Source organism: Lampetra planeri, chromosome 33 (genome assembly GCF_965212315.1).
Source record: "Lampetra planeri chromosome 33, kcLamPlan1.2.h2, whole genome shotgun sequence".
NCBI classification, from domain to species: domain Eukaryota; kingdom Metazoa; phylum Chordata; class Hyperoartia; order Petromyzontiformes; family Petromyzontidae; genus Lampetra; species Lampetra planeri.
This window is the reverse complement of record NC_136139.1, coordinates 5,549,846-5,575,117: the sequence shown is the minus strand read 5'-3', so window position 1 is coordinate 5,575,117 and position 25,272 is coordinate 5,549,846. Positions and strand designations below refer to the sequence as shown.

Genomic DNA, 25,272 nt, shown 5'->3' with positions numbered 1-25,272 from the left:
CTTTTTCTTCACAGATTTCCAGTAGGGGTGGGTCAGAATAGGGTGGTGTTCCGCAAAGACTTATGGAAAAAGTCTAGGATATTCACGGATAATAGAAAGAATAGAACCCGCAGATGAGACTTCTCTGCAGTATGTTAATGATATGTATTTTTAGATCAATACAGTAAATCTTTTGAAATTCTTTAACAAATGAAGTTAAGTGTAATATAACTTTATTTATATATTGAATAGACCAATTCTTCAACAAGGTCTTATGCTTAAAATACATTACCAATTAAACTAGCTGAACTTGAAATATTTATTTATTAATATTTCATTATACATGTTACGCGTGGTTATTACGTCTGAAATTGAAAATTCCTTTGTCTCTTTGTGAAAACACAGCCTTTGGTCGCAGCAACAAGCCACTGTCCGTAGCCACTCCAACAACCTCTGTCAGCCCTTACCCCCCCCCCATTCCTCCCGTGGGGCGGGGCTAACTCCTCGTGCGCATGCGCACATACGCGAGAGACAAGAGACCCCCCCTGCACCATCCCCCACACTCCCCGCGGCCCCTCCCCTATCACTCATGCTAAATATGGACCCCGCTGCTACGGATCCCACGTGACTGTGCTAGCGGGCGCGGGGGGAGACGGGGTCCGTACTTGGCATGGCCGTGCGTGTGGAGCCGCGTGACTGGGGCGTGTGTGTTCGCGAGTGTGTGTTGCTGGTCCGCCTGCATGTGTGAATCTGTGGCAGTGTGCTAAAACCACTATTGCGTCTAATTCTGTCCGGTTTAAGAAGGTTAAAACATTGCGCACGGGGAAGTTAAAATGTTTATATAAAAGGCAGGGGACGTGGGGAGAGCGACGCAGACACTATTGAAAGGTGAGTGTACACACACACACGTGTCCAACTGTGACCACACATCAGTAACAATACGGTGCTCTGTGTAATGCTACACAATTGTGCTCAGCGATGTAAATATGGATTACACATAGTAATTGTGTATAACAAACACACGTGGTTTTTATAATGTATATATTCGCTACGGTAGTTTACCGTTCCACAATTCGTGTATTAAATACATTTTGTAAATACGTATCATTGATACCATAGAGTTCCTATGTTATTAGGGTACAGTAATGATTAAGCTAAGATTGTATCGTGATTTTATTGGTGACAAGCCGTGTACCACAAACTAGTTGTTCTAGGACGCAGGGGAAACGTGGGTTACCAGCACAGCTAAATCCAACGTTGTACGGTGCTTCTGTGCTCCCCGTCTTTCCCGGTGTGGGTGGTTGGGAGGGAGACCGTCCATCCAGCAGTCGAGTGGGAGAACTCCTGATAATTGGTTTTTTACCCTTTTATCTGGCAACAAAACTGACACCTTTTTTTACAAGGAGTCATGTTTGCATTGACCACAATACCTGCGGTCGGAATGCAAACAAAAAACATAACTCTGATAATGTATGCACTGTCCTTGATGTTGATTGGTCCACACCCGAGACAGATTTTCTTAGAGCCTAGTCTCACATGGTGTTGGACCAGATGACGCCAAAAGGCGCACAACTCAAAGACAATGCACCATCAGAGTATGAGAGCTCGGGGTAAGCATTTACAGGAGGTTCCAATGGTTAGAGAACTCCTTTTGAGTCTAGTTGGTAAGATAGAGAGACCCAGGGTTAACTGACCATAGTAACTCTACAATGTAAAATCCACATGATCATTCGTTGTGGTGTTAAATCATCTTGACTTAAAGCTTTCGTGACTGCAGGAATTCATATTGTTTGAGTCTTTCGGTAAAGTCACTCAAATAGGTTCAAGTAAAATAACAAAAAACACTACGCAGGAGACGACCGCTTGTGTTGCGATTGAAACGTCGTAGTTTTTTTGTTATTTTTTCGTTATTTTCTTTGAACCAATCTACGTGACTTTACCCTAAGAATATTCACGTCGTTCTCTATCTACTGCTGAGTGGCGGTTTGTGTAAAGTGCATTGTGCAATGTGTCACGTGCACATGTCTCTACACACAGCATTATTGTTCTTATTAACACATCGTCATAATCGGCCGTGGTCAATCCACTGCTGCATGATGATTCTCCAAGTTGCTGCTGTTGCCGTCTGTATCTTAACTCACAATCAGGCTGGTCCAGATGTCTTGTGACACCTCCCCCTACCCCAAAATTAATTGACCCCGCATTTTTTCCCACCTTTGCATATTCATTCCTGTTTTAAATAAACCTCTAACAAAAAAACAGTTAAGTTTTTAGACAATTAATTGGGTTACACGAGGTATATTTTCATGGCTCCATCTTCGTAGAGAGACGTTACGTTATTAACCTTTGACCCATCGGCCATCGTCTGCCCTCTCTCGGCGGGCCACGGCCAAGCCCAACTTGCCCAAGGCCACTTTTCTGATGCAGAATGTGGTACGCAATTAACCCGTGCATCTTCTCCAGTTCGCTACTCAATTTAATTAAAAGCACGCCCGCCTCTGCCATGCTCCGTTTTCTTCAATCGATGACCCCATTTCTCTGATGCGTGTCGTGGCAGGTAGTGGGCAATGATTTGCACGTGATTATCATACATGTGCATAATCACAAGTGTCAAACATGCTACATTGCGTAGAACATATAACATATTACTCCACTTGCACCTCCGATTAGCACGGTTGGCTACGTACGGTGCGAAAGAAGTTCAACACACGTGTAAAATAAGCGTACTGTATCTCCTTCACGTACTCTTCTCCTCTCTCCACATAAAACACAAAAGTATTACACAAACCATCAGCGGCACGGCCTTCTGTGAGTTCGGCAGCATTGATTCAAGACACGCAAACTCCCGTTTCGACACGCGGTGTGTCATCAGCAGTCCGGCTTTGCTTGAACTGCCAAGCGTATGGCAAGGACCCCTCTTCCCCTTAAGATATTGGGTCCCAGTTCGAGGCAAAATGATATAATACATAAAATCAATCAAATAATTTTCTTCGTTGTGGAGAATATAAATATGACTGTAATGGGAATGTATAATATGATGTATATTGTGTGTGTGTGTTAATCGTGTTTTTTTTGGCTGTGTGGTAGTAATGCTCTGTGTGGTGTAGAGGAGTAGTTATTTGTGATGCAGTCTGGGTGATGTGCAGTCTCTTTTTGGGGGCGGAGGAGGCAGGTGATGGCATTCGCAGCAGGGTCAATGTGAACCAGACGCTTAGAGAGGCGTTATTGGCTCCTAGTGTGTGTGTCGTTCAGGCTTGCATTTTCCTCATCCCACACTCACAAATGTGACGTACAATTGAACAAAAATAACCTCACGGCGCAAGGTCTTCGCTGAAATCTAATCTCCGAGCAAGGTTGGCTGTGGGTAGAAGGTTTCAGTTTGTGCGTGTGGGTGTTTTTTTTTCTGGTTGTTTAAAGTAGGGGTTTTTTTGGTCATCACTGGTCACTGCAATAAAATAGAAAGGTAACAATATTTTTCTGCACGTACATAAAATGTTTTTTGGCAACAAAAACGTAAAAAAAAATGTGTTACCACCAATGTACAACGAAGTTACTTGGCGTTTGTCATTACGAATATCACACTGAAAACGGATTATTGGTTCCTGTAATCGATTCTGAATGCGGTTCGCAGTTTACCAGTTTACCGTTTTGACCATCCCTAGTTTCTCTCTGTCCACAGCGCGGTTGTCACCGTGACGATGGAGTCGGCCAGGCTGGAGGAGCGCCGGCACCGGGAGAGCAACGATGGCTCGTACCGGGATGACGAGGCGCACAAGCAGCAGCAGCAGCAGCGTCGGCTGTGGGCTGCCGCCGACGCGGAGAAGGATTCTGGGTTCTCGGGTAACGACCGACGGCGGTTGTGGCGGCGGTCGTTAGTTGCCAGTGGCAGTTGGAGAGATGGGCAGACTACTTTTAAATGACAAATTACTGTGGAGTAATGCCATAAAGATACAGATGATCAATTAACCATGTCCCATGCAAGTTCGATAAAAATTAATTTGAGTTGTGTAGATACCAGTAACACAATGCAAATGTTATTAAATTACTTATTTAAATGACATGTTATTTAGATACTGCCCATCTCTGCCAGACCGGTGCTACGAACGGTGATGTGATGGTAATGAGTGGCCACCAAGATACAAATCACCGTCTGTGCCGGATGTGGTGACGCCTCTAATTGGGCACTTCAAAGGCAGTGTTGGTGGATCACACGCAGATTATCGCCTGACAATGTAAAACTCTCAGGGCTACAAAGTGTCCTGCAGATAGAAGTACAGCAAGTAGGCCGTTGAGTTGCTTGTATGGGTTTCCCTGGTAATATGTGCATTTTTATAGTGGAGGAATCTGCTGAGCTATAACGCTTTTTTTCACAGATGTCTATTATGTTGATGTGTCTCATAAATATATAAAAGTCTTTTTAACATTTCCCATCGGTCGGTGTGTGGTATATGCTGCTCTTTACAGACACGAGCTCCGATTGCAGGAGTGTGCTGCGCCGAGTCATCCCGGACAGCGCCGCCGACCCTGCCGTCGCACCGTCCCCGGCCCCACCGCCTGCTCCACCACCCACCACCCAGGAGGGTCCCTTCCAGCCGGCAACTGCCACCCAGGCCTTCCCTGGCTTCATCCAGCCCTTCTACATCGTGGGCTATGGGCAGGTGCGTCTAACGAGACTGATAAAAAAAACAATAATTCCCCGCATTCAGACGTTGGTTGAAATGCCATTTAGTGACCAGCTATTATGGCTGACACTCCACTCAACTGCCTTTTGTCTCCCTAGTAATGATATTTTTACACTGCACACAATAATGTTTGCGAGACTCAAGCAAAATTTGTGGTTAGTGGATAGCGCTGTTTTTTTGCCGGGTATTCTTAAAAGTAATGGCCTTGTGTTTCCAACCCTCGGGGTGTGTGCGAGTCTCGGCTCTCCCTTTGCCCAAGTGCGTGCATAAATCTAACCTGGTCTGGGCTAGAGGGCCCCAATGAAACGCTTGCTCAGTCCAGCTAATTAAATCCCCTGAGGTCACCCCTTTCCCGGACTTTTGGGGAGTAAGCAATTGGTGAATTGCTCGACGTCCCCCATCCTGTTATTAATTACTTCCTAGCAAGAAAGTTTTACGCTTATTGATTACATTTGAAAAAAAATATTTTCCATGGCAAAAGTGAACAATGGTGGTGGTTAAGTGGGTTAAATTTCAGTTGGTTGCAACCTTTTCTAACCATGCGGACCAGAGCAGGTCAAATGCCACATTCCCTTGACCCCTGGAGAAGCTGGACTACTCGGCCGTAGATTCCCATTAACAGCCTTAGGAGTAGCAAATGGGCCACGTGGCTCGCTTTTGATGTGCCACGTGGCTCCATTTCCCAAGGGAACTCGGCAATTTTACCCGAACCACCCTGAAGGGAAAATAAAAAAAAAGAGATTTTATGATGCAACCCAATTGTCTGTTAAACCTTGTTATAGAAATATACAATTCCCACCCTCTGGTCACAGAGGGAAGGGAATGGGATGAAGGGAATATGGGGAGACAACAGAGCTGTCACATACGCCTGCTTTCCCCATGGTCATGGAAACGCAGTGCGAATGCCTCTGTCCTCGGCGCAGCAAGCGCTGACCTTGTGGCATGCGTGTGCCTGCGTGTTCAGGGTTTGATGGGGACGCAGTTGATTTCGGCGCCGCTGCAGCCCTGTTGGCCCCAGCCCCTGGGCATTGCGGCTGCACCGCCCGCACCCCAGTTCCTCTTCATCCAGCCGCAGCTGGCCGCCGCCACCCCTTCAGCGGGAAGCCGCGCGTCCGAGCCCGCTGCTGCCGGTATCATCGGAGGTGGCTGCAGCGGCAAGCGTGCCGGCGCAGCCCGTCCCCTCCGCCCACCGACAATCTACCCCAAGATCGCGCCGTACCCGCAGAGGAGGATCGAGGACGCGGCACCGACGGGCGGGGGCCAGCTCCCCTCCGGTCCGGCGGTCGAGGGGGATGACGTCCGCGCGGCCGCGTCGTCGCCGCTCGCCTTCGGTGGCTGCGCGGCGCCGTCGAGGAGAGCGGCGCGCAGCAGCTGCGAGCAAACGCTGTCGCCCGCGCTGGGGGTGGCGCCCTCGTCGGAGCAGCCCAACGCCACCGCCGTTGCCCATGTGCCGACGGCACAGGCCTCTCCCATACATGCCGTGCCCGTGGGCTCCCCGACGCCAACCCAGACCGCGGGCGTCGGCGCCCTGCTGCTGCCTTCGCCACTCCGGCTTCCTCCGTCACCGTCGGCAGCTGGCGACAGCTACGACCGCAGTGATAATGTTGACGACGACGATGACGCCGGCGATCACGAGTGGCCAGGCTGCGCTGCCGCTTCGCCAAAGGCGCGGAAAGGGCAGAGCCAGCGGCGGCACCGCCACTCGGCGCCCAACCGGCGGCAACACGACTTGCGCTTCCGTAACACGGTGGAGATCCTGAACAGCTCTGGGCTCATGGAGGCCACGCTGCGCTTCAAGACCCTGCTGCAGCAGAGCGCGGCCACGCGGCGCGACATCCAGCAGCTGAGAGAGCACGCGCGCCTCTTCTGCGAGGCGGCCAGGGTGGGCGATCCAGGGGCGTGCTTGCGCGTGCAGGAGGCCATGCTGCGCTCGGGAGCCTACCCGGGGCTCAGCTCGCTCGTTCACACCTAGAGCGTGGTGGTGGCGTCGGTGGTGGTGGTTAGTGGGCACGCTGAAAGACGGTGTTTAGTTAGGAAAGGCGCTCGCCGTCGCGTCATGAACAAAGAAGGGTCGCTTAAACGCGATGTATCTCTGTTGAAATTTGCGGTTGTGAAATGTGAAGACTGACTTTTTTTTTTTGGCGACGTCGCCAATTAATGAAGATCCGATTTTAATGTTGAGCGATTAACGGTAAATATTACAAGGAACGTAAGTCGCGTTTTTAGGCAGAGAGAGAAGGCTGATGTGGGTTTCAGAGCTCAGTTGTGCGGGTTGTAAAGGAGTGATGATAGGCATGGCGTATGGCATCGTCAACAATGAAACTCAATTCTCATGGTGAGATGAAGCGAGGAGGTTGGGTAACATGAGTGGGTGTTGATGGGAAATGGAGACATTTAGGCAGGGCAAGCTGCCTATCTCGGTTTAAACGATCGCTCGCAAATTATACACGCGACAGTGGGGGTCTGTGACAGCGGCATTGAATGGGACGTCCCGTAAAAGACAATGTTGATTGAAAAGCACGTGGTCTCTACGAAGGCTGTTATTCTTTTGGTGTGCTGTGGACATTTCTAATGGGGTAAGGCTCGACAATTAGCCGAGCAGTAGCTCACCTGTAGTGGGATAAGATGGCACTGCCTCCCACCATACTCGAGCCACCTTGCCAGCGTGGAAGTGTGGGCCACATTACCCTCTAGAGGGAGGGGCGTCTCTAGAGTTACCCTGGTAGTTTGAGGGTCTTCCGCCAACAGTGGCATGAGCACAGCACAAAAAAATCGCAGGGCTTTGCCTTTTTACCGATGGCTTGAAAAAGCCATTGACGCCTCCTGGGAATTTATTGGGGTTTTTCTTCCCCCCCCCCCCCCCATACGTTTTAAATATCATCAGCCGACAGAAAACTCAAAGGCTCACATTGTGCCATACAGGGAGGGTCGCTGAAAAGGCAGATGGATCGGACGTTAAAAGGCGAAGAATAAACACGATAACCAACTGATCCTTAACATAAAGGTGTTTGTTTTTTTCAATTTGTTAAATGTTTAGCTTGAAAGTGTCACGCGTGTGCAGTTCAGTTATTCAAGTTGTTAGGGGCGGGGTAGAATATTCTGTGCTGATGCCTCTGACGGTTCGTCGTGTGAATTGAGGAGACGTTTGAAATTAAAGCGGAGGAAGATTGACGCTACTATGGGCAGGCGTCAGGTGCGAATATTGAATGTCGCTTTAAACGCAGTGGCTGTCGCAGCGATGGGCGGCAGTCTCAGAGGAAAATCTTAGTGGCTTCGTGGGGTGGGTGGACGGAGGAGAGGGCAGAGGTAGACTGACATGGCTTAGTTTCTCACTGAATATCTCAGGTCGATAGTAGACCTGGAGTAGACATAGTATCCACAGCCATAGCGAGAGGTATGCTGGATGTCGAATGCCAGGTGCAGAGCTTTTCCAGGTCGATGACCGGACCCAGCTGATATTAAGCCTTGGAGGCCGGAATTAACCCAATTGCAATTCCAGTCATGCCAGCAACTCTGGCACTTATTCAGTCCCCTAACATTGAGGGGTTTTTAATGGAGATCCACAGGAAATGATGGTTGCTGAGCGATGATTTCCAGTTCGATAGAGGACAGATCTGACATGGAGTGGGGAGGGGGGGGTGTATTCACGTGCAAGAAATTCACTTGAGAAACGAGAGCAATTCAATTAGTCTGATGAGGCCCCTTTCTGTCTGAGTCACGAATTCCTCTCCATGTTAAACTTCTGGCCATGTCTTCTTCCCCCCCCCCAATCAGGTCTGATACGCTGAATGTCAGAGCCGAAAATGTGAATGTTGTTTGCTCCCCCCCCCCACGTGGTTCTGAGCCAATCGGCTTCATTGAACACGTGTGTGGGGGATACTCGTGGTCGTCATTTAGAGATGACAAAAAAAACGATGAATTTTCATCGCAGGGCATTCAGTCGCGCAAGCACTTACAGGCTTTTGAAGTGAAAAGGCCACGAACAAGTAGCCATGATATTATTGTGGGGACCGGACCGCCGAAGACGCACGCTGTATGACAGCGGAAGCAGCACAGCGTTCCTCTTGTGGCATTTATTCTAAAAACATCTCCACCGTAGGGGGTGGTGGTGAGCACCCCCCCCCCCCCGGGTGTTTTTAATCTGAATGTTTGGGCGACATGAGCAGCGTTACACGCTGGGAGAAGGCTTTAAGGGGGGATGCAACGCTGTTCCGTCGCAGAAAATGAACCATTGTAAGCCTTCAAGCGGAACGGTGCCTTCCTTTCCCAGTCCAGAGGGAGAGAAGGGATAATAGAGTGCATGAGGCTTAGCCAATGCGAGCTCGTGAGGTGAGTCTTGCAAGAAACTTGGACGGCCGGGAACACATCCAGACGGCGCTGTGTTTCGATGTCTTTGACCCTTGGGGGGGAAACCAGAACAGAGCAGACCTCCTCCCCCCTCTTCCTGCCCTTACAAAGACAAAGACCTTACGAAAAGGCCTGCACACACTGGTGGAGGGAGTAAGTGCCCTCAGCGGGCACACGCGCACGAAATGTTCAACCCTTGTGGCAGGGCCGCACTCCAATGCAAACAAAGGATACGTAGGTTACCATCTAAAAGTATGCCATGAGCAACGGTTTGATTTATGCTACCGTAATAATCCACATAAATGCCTATTACACTTAAACGTATAAACAAAGTATTATAAATAATGAAACTAAACGATAATGTGAATAAACAGTCCTATTTTTAATAATAAAACTATATATTTCCCCCCGTATGTCCACTGGAGCTTTGGGCCCTGGATAATTGTCCCATGAGTTACCCCACCCCACCACCCCCACCACCCCCAACCCTAAATCCGACCCTGCGTTTCAGGTTTATGATTATCATGCATTCAATATTCCTTACATTTGACTTAAGGGGCCGTCCATAAATGACGTCACGCGATTTTGGACGATTTTTGACCCCCCTCATCACACGGCGTCACAAAAAGTCAGACGCCCCCTTAAATATGACGTCAGAAAGCTCTGCCCCCCCCCCCCTCCAAAAAAAAATAAAACATGCTTCAAATCGCTTTAAACTATTGTCATTGTAGTGCGTATTTAATGTGGCGCTGCACTCTGATGTTGTAGGAGAAAACATTTATTAAAAAGTCTATTAAATTAAGTAGAACGTGTTGTCTATATTTCTTTAAAGTTGCGCATTTTGATGTGACGTCACATGTCTGACCCCCCCCCCCCTAGGTGCGTGACGTAATTTATGGACGGCCCCTAACGAGTTTCGGCGGTTGTTGTGGTGAAAAGCGTGGGATGTTGAGTGTCTCTTGGAAACCTCCCAATCACAAAGAAGACCACATTGTAGGGGTTTTTTTCTTCTTCATTTCAAAGGCTGCCGTGCGACGTCGCTTTTAAAATCGGTAGCCATTATCGATGCGTTGAAATGCACACGTGTCAGCAGGTCATGGTAGAAACGAGGCTCTGGCAAGTTCTCTTATATTCTTTAAATAAGCAATTTATTGCTCACGCAATGCGGTGTATACATAAGGTCAAACACACGTTTACCTATCGATGAGAATTAGACGCGCGCACATACACACGTGTGCATAAGCTTGCGATGACACTGTGGAGTAAGTACTGGTGAATTCAGTCGCAATGTGAAAACGATCACTAGTAATAAGCAAACACCACAATCTTGTGCCAGTGCTGTTATCATATTAGGCCACATCATACTTGGCATCTTGTGTGTGTTGTGAAAACTTTGACTTATGGCCCATTAATTAAAGGCATTGCAATGGTCAGCTATCCATGGTTTTTTTGTGTGCGCGTGCATTCTACCAAACGGTCAGTGGTCAATGACGAGCTGATCCATGGACAGTGCGTATAGTGAGTGCTCCATGCACCCGGCAGGAGAATATAAATGTAAAAAAATAATTAACAGCCTTTGAACCCACAGTTGTATGAACGCTTCCCTATGTTGGTCACGGGGTGGGGGGGGGGTGTTGTTGGGGGGGGGGGGTTCCTGGGTTGTACCCAGAGGTCGCAAACGGGTTTTGATTCCGTACCCGTACCCGGCCGCACCAGGGTCGCAAACAGGTACCCGTACCCGGCCGTACCCGTACCCTACCCGTACCCGGCCGGGTATCGGGTAGGGTACGGGTTTTGGGTACCTGATTGCGACCTCTGGGATGAAGCCATGTTGCAGGTGCGGGTGGGTTGATTCTAAGAACTTGAATTGTGAGAAGAGACAAGACGTTGGGAAATGAGTGACAAACGGTGACTCACCAGTGACTCACGGTCTACCCGTACCCGTACCAGGCCGCACCAGGGTCGCAAACGGGTACCCGTACCCGGCTGGGTACGGGTAGCCGGGTATCGGGTAGGGTACGGGTATCGGGTACCCGGTTGGGACCTCTGGTTGTACCTTCACCACGCGGTTCGGTAGTGCGGCAGCACTGGTTCGGATGTCACTCGACACTTGTTAGTAGCCATGGCAGAGAATGGAAGTCTTCACCTCTGGGGGTTGTCCTGCAGTGTGCTTATGTGTGTTGGGAACGTCTTTCGCACCGTACCTAACCAGCCGTGCGAATCGGAGGTGTGGGCGGAGGACAGATATTGACTTCGTATGCTGTCGCTGCCCACATCATACCAAGTCGCTATCAAAACTGATTCAAATAAGCGCGTGTGTAAAATCCAGGGAATCTCATCTTCCTATTTCTTTACGCGTGTTAGCCACCAGTGACTAAAACAATACAAGAACCGGCTGACTACCTCGGTGAAAGTTGGTGTGTGTGTGTGAACGCTTAACCCAAGATGTCCTTTAGAATCACAACGATTCATCATTTCACCCCATCTGCAATTAAACTGCTTGCTCCTTCAAACCGCTGCTCGCGCTCTTCCCTCAAAATCCAAATCCCCTTCCACCCTTGTGTTCGCTACCCCTCCATAGTGATGACCCCTCCAAATCATCTCCCCCTCACTCGCTTATTACAAACCCGTACCTCCCCCCCCGTATCACCACCCAATCAACCCTTCACAGGTACCCACGCCTTCCCAATCACCCACCCCGTTCCAGCCAAACAACAGCAATCACTAATTTACACAGCACAACATGGGGCCTTTATTGCCAGTATCAAAGTGTAAGAATGTTTTACCCTTTCTGGCGATAAAACACGTGTTAATAAACCTTTTGCAAGGAATTATGTCTGCATTAACCACACGTACTTGTGAACATGCAAACAAGCACATTCCTGCGGAGGGAGCTGGTAGGAACGTTGGGTTGCTCGGTCAATGGCCAGGGTCAACGGCGGCGTGGTGTATTCCGCAAATATGCCCGACTGTGAGGGCGGGCACAAGCCGGCGTGAGTAGGTTAAACGTTGAGTTTTATAAGGGCACCACGGGGTGACCAGCCCCTCCCCACCCAGCCCCACCCCTCCCACCCCCTACCCAGCCCCACCCTCCCCACCCAGCCCCTCCCCACCCAGCCCCTCCCCATCCTCCCTTCTCCACCCAGCCCCACCCCTCCCATTTTTGGATGCACAACGGACGGACACAATAATCCCCTGTGGGCTGGTGTAGCCAGGAGGTTCCTACCAGTAAAACATGCTCTCGCGGTATATGCATTGTCTTTGGAAATGATTGGTCCACACCAGAGACATCCTTGTTTAGGGCCTCGTCTCGAACAGTGTTAGACCACAGAACGCCACCAAGACAATGCCACTGTCAGCGCATTTATAGCTCGGGCTGAGCAGCTGCATCATGGGACCTTCCTTGCCACGATCAAAATATAAGCATAGGTTTGACCATTTAGGGCACTAAAACAGGTGTTAAGATGTTCAAGCACCAAATAGGAACCTTTTGCATTAACCGCACACAGTACTTGTGATGAACATGCAAACAAAAAGGCAGCAGCACACGCCCACCTTCCTGAAACATGAAATAAAGATACCGTGCAATGCACGCGACTCTTATTTCGTGGATTTTTTTTACCTCGGCTGCGGGTCCCAGAATGTGTGGCGAGGGTTTGAGGCTTCGTTCATGAGATAGGTGGGGATGGAGGGGGGGGTGGAATACGTTGAAGGTAGGTGCTGCGATATTACTTCATGCCTGCAACGTCACTCCCCATACAATCAAGTCTGTCGCCGCAGTGACGTCACTCGAATGCTACAATGACACTTGTCCATAACTTTAAAATTATTTTTTTCTACTCATGAATTAAATGTCACAAATCGTGCCCTAAATCATGGTGCCGACTGCCATGGTACGTATCTACAAGACAGTTTTTGTCTTGTAGATGCATTACAACCAGTAGTTTTAAATTTCTATCATAAATGAACGGGACAACTTAACAGCATTATGCCTCGGGCCACAAGCGTTCCCGGACTCCAGTTGTTGCGTCTCGCCGCAGTCACCTGGGCGGTGAGCCATCGTTACCGGTGTGTGGGCCACCTTTACCGGTGTCAAATCAAATTCAAGTCGCCACATAATCGCGCACGGACTTGCTGGGCGGTGGCAGGGCCGATCGATTGCGTGTCTCCCGCTTGTTACGGAGAGGTTTGCGTTATGAGCGGCGTGGCCGCCCTGGTGAATACTGCGGGTGTATTGACCATAAATGCTATGCTTTCCCGCTTTGCAGTGGACGTAAAAAATTCCGTGAAGTTCTAAAAAAAAAAAGAGTGGGCGTTAATTCTAGATTTGAAGCTTTCGTGACGGCAAGGATTCATACTCTTTACCGGAAAAACCAAAGAAAAAGAGTGGGCCATCCGTGCTTGCGTGGTCACAGTTCACAGTTGGGAATTTTGAAAAATTACCCGCACGCAATTTGATAACATAGCAAACATCGCCCGCCACACCCCCGACTGTGAAACTCCTGCAGAGTGTGCCTGTGAAACGTAGTACACCCTTCGTGATACCCTTCGCGATAGCCTTGCGCTCTAAGAGTGGCGCGAACATCGCATGTACGCATGTTTTGATAAAAGGTTATAACCGCCCCCCGTCCCCGTCTCTTCTACAGCCCCTTGTCGTACTTCGAGGGCCTCTCCCAGCTGCGCCCGTCGCCCGGTATCGCCGTGGGCATCGGCAGCAGGTAGTTGAGCGCCCAGTAGTTGCCGAACACTTGGCGCAGGTTGACAAACAGCCCGCAGTCGTAGTCGCGCATCTCGTGAATGGCCTCGTACGACGTCTGCCCCTCTCCCGCGATCGTGAAGTGCCACGCGTACATTGCTGCGCAGCCCAGGCACTTGCCCAGCGAGAGGTGCGCGGCCAACGTGAGCGCGTAGGCCACCAGGTCCATGTCACCCGTGGCCGCCTGCACCGTGGCCAGGGGCAGCAGGTAGCGCAGGCCCTGCCGGGACAGCAGCGGGCCAGGCAGCACGTCGCTCATGTAGGCCAGGAGATTGGCGAGGATGAACGCGTTGCCCCACGCGGTCCAGAAGAGCAGGACGATGAAGTTGCGCTGGTTGCTGTGGCCCACGCAGCGACCCACGAAGAAGCAGTGGTGGTCGCGCTTGAGGATGCACGCGTTGCACACGGAGCAGTGGTGGGCCCGCGGTGGCACGGGGCGGCCGCACGGCACGCACATCGGGCGGGCCTCGTCCCCTCCGTCGTGGTCGCCGGTGATCTCCAGGAGGTGGTCGTGGCGGTTGTGCTGGTCGTGCTGGTTGTGGTGAGCTCTCTCTGATGCTGGAGGTGCTGTGGTCATTAGAAATAATCATCATTTTAAAAAAAGGTTGCGTTGAGACGTGAGCCAATGACCAATTTACCTGGAACATCCCCCAACCTCGACAGATTGTTGCTAGTTTATGGCCTCTGCCCGGTTGCAAACCACTTCAAAAATATTATTATTGGCTGTTCACTTAAATGTGGTTATTCTAACATGACGAGTATTTCCATTTTAGTTTTTGTCATGCGACGAACACTCTTTGCAGGTCATATAAAATCATACTATTTTTGTTGATACAGATCCCTATTGGAAAGACATGAGAACTAACCCAAAAAAAAACCTGTATTATGGATAATATTGGTCGCGAAAGCCTACGTGTTAAACTGAGAACTAGTTCTGCAGTGTCATCTTCCAGGGTTGCTCTCTGTGACACGCACACTGTGGCGATTAGAGTGTAAAAAGCCGTGTTGGTGTCGAAGTGTCGATGTCAATGAGTTACGAAGTCAGTGTCGATAGAGCAATGGGTTTAAACGGTGATCTCATTGGTGGTGCTGCTGCTTGATTATTATATGGCCCTAAGCGCAATCCAACCAGCAACCTCTAGAAAGCTTGAAGCCAGATTATTGCACCTCGTGTCAGCTGTCGCAATTCCAGCTCCCTTCATCTCCGTCTAATGCCACCAGCAACCTCCTACACCTCCACCAGTTTCTAACTATACAGTTCGAACCAACTCACAATTTTTTTATTTTACCAGGTAAGGCCCACTGAGCTATATCTCTCTTTTTCAGAAACGACCTGGCCACAAATGATAGCTCAGCGAAGTGGCGTATCACGTGGAAATGTATAGCAGTAAAATATTTCAAAATAATTTTGATTCTAAATGTGGAGGGAAAAACCGGAGGACCTGAAGAAAAATCCACGCCACCACGAGAGAACGTGCAAAAACTTCAAATATATAGGCATCAGGGTCGGGATCGCACCCACAACCTCCTATATACCAGGCGAGGTAGTTAACATCTCACCACCACGGCGCCTCCAGGTTCGAGCAACCTCTCGCGATGGATTTCTCCAGACACTTCCAGCGCCTCCCAAATAACTCCTGTTTCGCACATCCACCATATCTTCTCAGCTCCCACAATGCCATCTGTCCAGCTCCACCGCTGATCATCTCCCTGCAGGTGTCCCGGAGTTACTTCTTGTCCCCATCATCTCAAAGCTTTCTGTATCATCTCTGGCTCACTTCACCGCTCTCCATCTCCTTCATCCCATATTTTTTCCTCCACCCTCACCCCTTATCTCCCTCGACCGTTGTCCATTTTCCTCCATGTACTATATATCTTCCATCTCCACTTCCCTGCATCTCCCTCCACCTCCGTCCAGGTACCCTCCATCTACGCCCACATTCAATGATCTCCCTCGATCTCATCCGTCTACCCCAGTTCCTTCTGGCTGCCTCCAGCTCCCTCCATCTCCTCAACCTCCATCCTGGAACTCCTCCGTCATCTCTACCTCCTTCCCATCGCTCTCCAAGTACTCCCTTATCCAATCAATTATCCCTCCCCATCCTCTCCCTTCTCCCCACCCAATCACGCCGCTTACACACAACTACAAAACAAAGATCCCTCCCATATAGCCATAAACACACTCGTGGCGAGTGCTGTTTATGACACAGCACACGGGGGGTTCAGCACCACGGCCGGCCGCCTATGTCTCGCTCCCCACCACCACACACTCTACACACACAGACACACACTCTACACACACTCTACACATTCTACACACACAGACACACACTCTACACACACAGACACACACTCTACACACACAGACACACACTCTACACACACAGACACACACTCTACACACACAGACACACACTCTACACACTCTACACACACACAGACACACACTCTACACACACAGACACACACTCTACACACACAGATACACACTCTACACACACAGACACACTCTACACACGCAGACGCACACACTCTACACACACAGAGACACACAGACACACACTCTACACACACAGACGCACACTCTACACACACTCTACACACACAGACACACACTCTACACACACAGACACACACTCTACACACACAGACACACACTCTACACACACAGACACACACTCTACACACACAGACACACACTCTACACACTCTACACACACACAGACACACACTCTACACACACAGACACACACTCTACACACACAGATACACACTCTACACACACAGACACACTCTACACACGCAGACGCACACACTCTACACACACAGAGACACACAGACACACACTCTACACACACAGACGCACACTCTACACACACTCTACACACACAGACACACACTCTACACACACACAGACGCACGTGCACAGCAGCACACCTGCGGGGGCTCCCCTGAATGCGCAGAGCGCGTAATTGGCGACCACGTTGAGCCACATGTAGAGGCCGACGGCGGTGAGAGCCACGCGGAGGGGGCCGCTCGAGTTGTGCGGAACCGTGAGCAGGAGCGTGAGCAGCGCCAGCGACGAGGACGACGCCACGAAGTAGGCGGACGCGCACGTGTTGGCGAGTCGGCGCGCACGTGGAGACGCCGCCGAGCCGAGCATCGTCCCGACCCAGCTCCGCTTCGACATGACTCGAGCTGCGTTGTGTGCGTGTGTGTGTGTTTGTTTGTGTGTGCGTGTGTGTGTGTCACAGGAGGGGGGGACAGGTGGTGCATCGGTCAGTCATCTCAGTCAGGTGACCCGTGGTACCTTGCTGGGTCTGTCTCGTGACCTCCTGCCGGCGGGCGTTCAACACATCACGTGGCGTCAACGTGCACCTGAAATCAAATGTATCATTCCGGATGATCGCTGCAAAGTATGGTTTTGAGTTTTGATTATAGTGTGCTGATCATTAAAGGTGTATTGACAAATTTAGATTCTGCTGCCGATACTCCAGCTTATTTTATTGTGTTTCATTTTTATTATTTTATTATATCCCTTCTACGTGACTTTACCGAAAGAACCAAGAAGATACTCCAGCTGTTATGGAGTGACTCATGCAGCCATCTATGGCTGCAAAGTTTGGTCGTACATGTTATGTATATCGTTTATTGTTCAATTTGAATCACAGTTCCTATGATCACTGTTACATTGCTTTATTTTGGTGATTTCGAATACGTTTTGATTTAGTCATATTTGTTTGTTGTAGTACAGAGTTAGACTGATAACTTTAATCTAAATTTTCTCATGCTTGTTATTGTTTGACTTGCATCCCACTGGGATTTTTTTGCACACAGCGTTGAAATGCGGTGTTTTTTTCTGGAATTTTTCTGTTGCGTGTAGTCACTTTAAGATGTTTCTTGTCCATGTTTTTGTTGCGGTTGCACCCGAGTCAGGGTTATACCAAATAAATGAAATGAAAAAAAAGAACTTAGCCTGGCACAAGCGCCGTGATGACGTCACCGCCACTTAGTGGCGAATGGCGGTTGTTGTTGTCACAGGAGGGGTAGCGGTGGTGTAGTGGTTAGCGCGCCGCGCTACGAACTCGGCGGCTCGAGTTCGGCTCCCGCTCATGGTCAACACCGGTGACGATTACCTGAACCGGTCCTGGGCCTCCCCTAGGTCGACTCAGCCTCAAATGTGTACCTGGTGCAGTGTGTAAACATCGCCACTGGGGGAGACAAAGGCGGCCGGGCGTGGTGCTGGCCACCCACCCCCTCGTGTGCTGTGCCGGCCTTCATAGCTTCTCGCTAACAGCACTTGCCCCAACAGTCTGTTAAGGCTATACGGAGGGTCTTTGTTTTGTGTGTCACATCAAGACAAAGATCTGTGTCTCCGTGACACATTTGTACAAAGCAGTGTATTACGCACTATTCCGTTGTGTATATCCACAGTATACTTATAACACATTCCTGCGGAGAGAGCTGGTAGGAACGTTGGGTTGCTCGGTCAATGGCCAGGGTCAACGGCGGCGTGGTGTATTCCGCAAATATGCCCAACTGTGAGGGCGGGCACAAGCCGGCGTGAGTAGGTTAAACGTTCAGTTTTATAAGGGCACCACGGGGTGACCAGCCCCTCCCCACCCAGCCCCGCCCCTCCTACCCCCCACCCAGCCCCACCCTCCCCACCCAGCCCCTCCCCACCCTCCCCTCCCCACCCAGCCCCTCCCCACCCTCCCCTCTCCACCCAGCCCGACCCCTCCCATTTTTGGATGCACAACGGACGGACACAATAATCCCCTGTGGGCTGGTGGAACCAGGTGGTTTCCTACCAGTAATATTAATGATGTAAGCCCAGTAAAATATATAATTCAGTAATGTCATGATGTATCCAGGAAAGCCACGCTGGGTCGTGGGACTCGATTTCAGGAGGGTCCTGCCACATGGAGTGTTTCTTTAACGAAGTTTTTCAGCCATTTAATGGCGAGTTGTTTATTTTACACAATGGGAGAAGCCCCACGCGCGCGAGAGGGGGCAACACTCTATCCCCCGCACTGATGGCAACATAACGGCAATTCATCCACTTTCCGTACTGCGTTCGCCTGGCGAGCCAGAGTATGGGCACCTCCTAGACACCCACGGGAAGAGATTTTCACAATCTTTGTGCGATGCACCGACAATCGTCTCCACAGGGCTGGATGATTACAGGCCACGCACATGAAGACAGCACCACTAGGCATGTAGATAATCAACCTATTATGCGCCTATTCTCTCTCCAGCTGACCAGGATGAATCCAGAAGCAACTGTTCAAGCAAAGCAATATCGGAACCGGTTTCGACATTCTGGGTTTCATCAGCAGGGTCAAGCTTGTTCAACAGACTACTGCTGAATCTTAATTTTGGAGCTTGTCGATTGAGCATCAGCCAGACTGCTTTTCTCCGATTGGGTTCCACGTTGCTATGACGCAGCCACCACGTCGTGGAAACTCACTCTGTCCTGTTCAATTGTTGAGTGTTTTCTTAAGTAGCAAGTGCAAAAAGACACAGATGCATTCGCACAAAGTTGTGGAAATTCCACATTGCTATGACGGCAGGCTTCAGTATATCCTTAAATAACACGACCACACACGTTTTAGATTTTCCCCGCTCACTCGGTAGTTCTCATTTTACGCATGCACGGGTGTATGGTGGTGATGATTATTAATTAAACAAAAACGGAACTAGTTTTTATCTTACCAGGTAAGGCCCACTGAGCTATAGAGCTTTTTTTCACAAGCGACCTGGCCACAAATGATAGCTCAAGGAAGTGGCTTATCATGTGGAAATTTATAGCAGCCAACTACTTTAAAATCATGTTTCAAAATGTGGAGGGAAAAACCGGAAAACCTGACAAAAAAAACCAAGCGATGCAAACTCCAAACATACAGGCGTCGGGGTTGAAATCGAACCCGCGACCTCCTGTATACCAGGCGAAATCGATAACATAATAATGGCAATGATGATACAATGTATCATGATGATTGCTCCCACTTCCGATAATTTTAATTGCTTTTGCAGATGAATTAATAATGACGATTGCTGCTTCTCCTGCTGCTGATATTGAATTAATAATGATGATCATTGCTTCTACTAACGCGACGCTACTACTGCTGCTGCTGCTGCTCCGGATAACATCAGACTGCTGTTGCTGATGAGAAACTAAATGATGATGATGATGATTTTCGCCGAGGTGGTCGCGCTACTGATGACCGCAATAAAATGACGACGAGTAAGGAATGAATGAATTGAGGCGTGTGTACAACTTCGTTTTCATCGATTAACTCTACCTGCACTCACCTTGCCACAAGAGTCGTCTGGAAGGTGTCTCTTTCTCCCGGGGTTTGACTCCCGGCCTGCGGTTAAGAGCTGGTGGAGTGAGATATTTCGCGAGACAGGAGGAGTGGGATGGCTGATGTGGCGATGTGTCTATGCGGCCGCCCGTTCAGTTGTCGTGTGAAGAACTAAGTGTAACACACACTGGCGTGCCAACAACCACGCCGTTGTCATGACTGCTGTGTCGCTCGCTCTGCCCTGGCTTTTGTTTCTGGAGTTCGAGCAAGGGCGTCGGTGTTGGTTGACATTATGAACAATGGCCAAACGCGCCTGTCGATCCAGCGCGCTTGTGAGAGGCGAGGGGGTGGTGGACCGCGCTCAGAGAGCCACGCTGCACAAGGTGACCTTGTTTAAATATATGCATGTTAAACTTCTTTCGCACCGCACGGAGCCAACCATGCTTATCGGAGTGAATGGTGGAGGGGACGCATACAAAACTTCAAAAGGGCGCATGACAAAGTCAATGTTAAACTTTAATCAATGCTGAGTTGGGGGGCTCAGCTCCCCCCTCCAGCCCCCCACCGTGATGCTACCCAGCTAGAGGAGCGGTGTGAAATTTGACATTTTGCCGGAATGCGAGAGCCAGTAGACGGCAGCACGACGAGTGGATTCTTGCGTCCGTCTTTGCGGAGCTTTGGCTGTTATCACCACCACCACCACCGCCCCCCTCCTGGTATGGGTGTTGGGTTTACTCCAAGCACTCCGGTTTCCTCCCACGAGAAGCCAGACGCTCGTTTATGGAATTGGCCAAATATCCCCAATAAGTAAACCCGTAAAAACAAAGTTTTTCACTATAAATCCCTTATATGCGTGGCGGCTAGAGTCCTCTCGTCCTCTGGCTTGAGATGGCTGCCACTTATGGGTCAGATGATTGTCTGCCACCATTAAGCAATTGGTAATTAAATATTTAATTTGTTTTCCCTAAACAGTGTCAAATTTTGGATTTTTTTCACGAAAATTAATTGTCACACAACGAGTCTGTGTGGAAAATGTCAGCTCGATTGGATCACGGGAAGTGGGTTAAAAAACGAGCGAAAGATTTGCACGGTCCTAAGCAAGCAAGCAAGCACGCGAACTTAATATAAAGGATTTACAAAAGTGGGATCCTCCAAAATAAATATTGAGCCTCTATGAGGCTCTCCTGATTTGGTAACGCAGAGGTTGCAGGCTCAATTGTATGTCACCGTGTAGCAGTTGAAACACATTTTTGTTTACATATGAGTAAAACAGAAAACCTATATCTGTTTAATGCTTATTTAGTTTTCCTTTGTGCGGTGATAGATCTGGAGGTAATTCGCCTCGGAAATGTATCTTTAGGTTTGATTTAACATGTGTTTGCATTAATTGGGATTTCTTACGTGATAGAGTTTTTGAGTTTGTATTTGTTCTGATTTTCATTTAATTGCTGGACTGTCAAAGCTGCACTTTGTTTTATTTATTTTGCTATTGTCATTTTGGCTGCCCAGGTCACTCTTGCAAATAAGTCTAATCCTGGTCTAAGCAAAATCAACATCAAACTCGAAACTCTGTTCTGTGTTTCCACATTCATTCGTTAAATATTGTCTTAGTCCGTCAGCCTATCGGCTTTCCAGACTCTTATCAATAAGCAATAGGCCTGTTAAGCACAGTGGATGCAGATTCGAAATCATAAATAGGGCCCCGGTCCAGAGATTTCTTGTTTAAAAAAATACTGTATCATAATATTCATCTGCAAAGCTAATATGCAATCGGCTGAAACATATTTTATTTATATATGGAGACAAGCAGTAGAGTTCTACTAATATCCCAAAAAGAAAAATCAACACATTCGTCAATAACACTGCCTTATAATCTTGTGTATATAATAGCCGACGTTGCAGGCAATGGCCCTTTTTCAGAGCACATCATTGAGTTCACCCAGGGATTGATTGGTGTGCAGGGAGACTACGCAGCTTTTAAGTTATATGATGTGCTGTGAATAAGGGCCAATTCCCGAAACGTCGCCTATTATTGTTCTTATATCATGGGACCTCCTTTGCCAGTACCAAAATATGAGAATAGGTGTTCCCCTTTTTTCTGGAAACAAAACCGGTGTTAAGACGTTAAAACACCAAACTGAAACCTTTTACAAGGAATTGTGTGTGCATTAACCACAATACTTGTGGTCAGAATGCAAACGAAAAACATACTCTGATAGCATAGGGGCCGTCCATAAATGACGTCATGCACCTGGGTGGGGGGGGGGGTCAGACATTTGTGACTATGTGTGACGAGGGGGGGGGGGGTTGAGAAATGTGACGTCACATCAAAATGCGCAATTTTAAATAAATATAGACAACACGTTCTACTTAATTAAATATACTTTTTTTTTAAATAAATATTTTCTCCTACAACATCAGAGTGCAGCACCACATTAAATACGCACTACAATGACAATAGTTTAAAGCGATTTGAAGCATGTTTTATTTGGGGGGGGGGGGGCAGAGCTTTGTGACGTCAGATTTGAGGGGGGGTCTGAATTTTTGTGACGCCGTGTGACTAGGGCAGGGGTCTGCAACCTTTAAGACATAAAGAGCCACTTGGACCCGTTTCCGAAGGAAAAAATAAACTGGGAGCCGCAAAACCATTGCAACATTTAAAACAAATATAACACTGCATATATTGTTTCTTACCTTATTGCTATATACAGGATCGTGCAGTCAGCTGTCAATCTGAATAAAAAAAGGACTTTTTCACTTAACAATGTAAAATATATTTTTGCAAATTAATAGCTAAATTACCTGGTTAATGGGATTTTTGCTCCTGAACCTCAGTGCACAGTGTCTGCACATCAGGGCTGTAAGACGTCACCTTCATTTTCACACAGGCTTGCAAGCTGTCATCTGTGAGGCGTGATCGATGTTTGTTTTTAATATAGTTCATGTTGGAGAAGACCTGCTCACATACATATGTGGAGCCGAAGATCGACAGGACTCCAAATGCATACTTTTTCATGTTTATATAAGTGTTGGGGATGGCATTCCATGTTTCGAATACAAGTTTGTCCTGTTTGGGAAGGTTTTCAATATCACTCCATTTATGATTCTGAGCCAGAATGGCCTTCTGACGGGCAACATCCTCAAGAGTAGCGGTCAAGCATTTGAACTTGGACACCCATATATCTTTGTCGGCTATATCGGCCAGTTCCATCTCAAGATCAGGTTGACTTACACCTGCAAATGCAGTCATATTCAATAGGGATGGATCGATCGCCAGGGGAGTGACAGGGAAGGATGTCGTTTTTTCCTCTCTGAACTCACAGAATCGTTTCCCAAACGAACTTTGCATTGTGGTGATTGCAGACTTGAAATATTCCAAATTTATCGTATCATGACTTTGTTTGAACTCTCTCAAAGAGGGAAAGTGAGACAGTGTACCTCTGTAAATCTTTGACAAACACTGTCAACTTGCGCTCGAATGCCAAAACCTCCTCCAGCATGTGCAGGGCTGTGCCTCCTTTCCCCTGAAGGGTTGTATTTAGCGTGTTTAGATGTGCTGTCATGTCTACCATAAAATGTAATTTTTCCAGCCACTCTGGCTGTTCCAGCTCAGCAAAGGTGAGCTCTTTGCTGCCCAGGAAGGTTTTTACTTCTTCCAAACATGTGACAAAGCAACGGCAACGTTATTGCCTGTCACCGGGCGGGCAGTGTGGAGCTTCTTCCAAACATGTGACAAAGCAACGGCAACGTTATTGCCTGTCACCGGGCGGGCAGTGTGGAGCGGAGCGGCGACCTGTCAGCAGCGGCAACGCCAGAGCAGGTGTCACAGTGCGCCTCCTCCCCTCGCTAGCATCCGCCCCGGAGCCGCGGTCAAGGTTCAAAAGAGCCGCATGCGGCTCCGGAGCCGCAGGTTGCCGACCCCTGGACTAGGGGGAGGGGGGTCAAAAATCGTCCAGAATCGCGTGACGTCATGTATGGACGGCCCCATATGCATTGTCTTTGATACTGATTGGTCCACACCAGAGACAGCTTTCTTTCGAGCCTAGTCTCAAAATGGTGTTAGACCAGAGGACGCCAAAGGGCGTACAGCACAAAGACAATGCATATTCATGGTTCTTTCGGTAAAGTCACGTAGAAGGGAAATAATAACATGATAAAAATAAAACATAATAAGATACAATTCTCACGAATTTACATCAAGGGACCTCCTTTGCCAGTACCAACTTATGAGAATAGGTTTTTCCCTTTTTTTCTGGCAACAAAACAGGTGTTAATATTGATTTGAAGCTTTCGTGACTGCAGGAATCCATACGCTTTGGTTCTTTCGGTAAAATCACGAAGGTAGAAAAATAACAGATCACAACGTTTCGATCGCAACGCAAGCAATCGTCATCAGGTGGGACAACCACAGCAAGAAAAACTGCCGAAGTGAGATGTTAAAACACCAAACTGAAACCTTTTACAAGGAATCATGTGTGCATTAAGCACAATACTTGTGGTCAGTTTGGTGTTTTAACATCTTAACACTTGTTATGTTGCCAGAAAAAAGGGGAAAATCGATTCCCATATTTTTGTACTGGCAAAGGAGGTTCCATGATGTAGCTTCTCAGTCCGAGCTCTCATTACTCTGATAGTGACATTGTCTTTGTGCTGTGTACGCCTTTTGGCATCCTCTGGTCTAACACCGTTTTGAAACGAGGGTCAATAGAAAGCTGTCTCTGGTGTGGACCAATCAATTTCAAAGCCAATGCATATACTATCAGAGTGTGTTTTTTGTTTCGATTCTGACCACAAGCATTGCGATTAATGCAGACATGATTCCTTGTAAAAGGTTTCAGTTTGGTGTTTTAACATCTTAACACCTAATTTGTCGCCGAAAAAAGGGGTAAAACCTATTGTTATATCATTGTTCTTGACGAACGTGTTGACGATGCGTGTTGTTGTTGTTGTACATTCCTGCTTGTGCAACAACGCCAACGCGGCATCACCAAATAACTTCTCTGTGGGTGGGTGACCCTGGGGGAGTATCACGACGTACAACCGCTCAACGTTGCCGATTTGTCAACAGTCGCTTGGCTCGGTGGGGGCCGTCAGCCCGTGGGCGGAGCGTGGAGTGTGGTGGGGGGGGATTGAGAGGAGGTTGGGAGGCTGCGTGGTGATGGATGGTGGGACCCAAAGGGGCACTCTGGACGTACGCACG

At 48.6% G+C, this 25,272-nt stretch overlaps 2 protein-coding genes across 3 annotated transcripts; one reads left to right on the top strand and one right to left on the bottom strand.

Moving 5' to 3' along the window:
* The first annotated feature begins 726 nt into the window (after positions 1–726).
* CIPC (CLOCK interacting pacemaker) lies at positions 727–7,651 on the top strand. 2 transcript variants are annotated; one of them, XM_078610067.1, is made up of 4 exons: positions 727–867; positions 3,659–3,819; positions 4,444–4,637; positions 5,626–7,651. In XM_078610067.1, the coding sequence occupies exons 2-4, from the start codon at positions 3,678–3,680 to the stop codon at positions 6,631–6,633; spliced, it is 1,344 nt and encodes a 447-aa protein (XP_078466193.1). In that variant the 5' UTR covers positions 727–867; positions 3,659–3,677; the 3' UTR covers positions 6,634–7,651. The 2 variants fall into 2 exon arrangements, with proteins under 2 accessions (XP_078466193.1, XP_078466194.1); XM_078610068.1 differs by having other exon boundaries at positions 3,642–3,819.
* Positions 7,652–12,150: 4,499 nt separating this feature from the next.
* On the bottom strand, positions 12,151–20,264 carry LOC144729654 (putative palmitoyltransferase ZDHHC24). The gene is made up of 3 exons (XM_078610066.1): positions 20,080–20,264; positions 16,702–16,962; positions 12,151–14,331 (listed from the first exon to the last, which is right to left on the bottom strand). Exons 2-3 carry the CDS (start codon positions 16,952–16,954, stop codon positions 13,649–13,651), a joined length of 936 nt encoding a protein of 311 aa, XP_078466192.1. The 5' UTR covers positions 16,955–16,962; positions 20,080–20,264; the 3' UTR covers positions 12,151–13,648.
* Positions 20,265–25,272: the final 5,008 nt, after the last annotated feature.

What these genes read in the sequence shown, in the direction of transcription:
- CIPC (XM_078610067.1), top strand. Translation starts at nt 3,678, where the DNA reads ATGGAGTCGGCCAGGCTGGAGGAGCGCCGGCACCGGGAGAGCAACGAT. An exon ending in GAAGGATTCTGGGTTCTCGG is followed by an intron (nt 3,820 to 4,443) that starts GTAACGACCGAC and finishes TGCTCTTTACAG; the next exon opens with ACACGAGCTCCGATTGCAGG. An exon ending in ACATCGTGGGCTATGGGCAG is followed by an intron (nt 4,638 to 5,625) that starts GTGCGTCTAACG and finishes CTGCGTGTTCAG; the next exon opens with GGTTTGATGGGGACGCAGTT.
- LOC144729654 (XM_078610066.1), bottom strand. Translation starts at nt 16,954, where the DNA reads ATGTCGAAGCGGAGCTGGGTCGGGACGATGCTCGGCTCGGCGGCGTCT. An exon ending in ATTCAGGGGAGCCCCCGCAG is followed by an intron (nt 14,332 to 16,701) that starts GTGTGCTGCTGT and finishes TAATGACCACAG; the next exon opens with CACCTCCAGCATCAGAGAGA.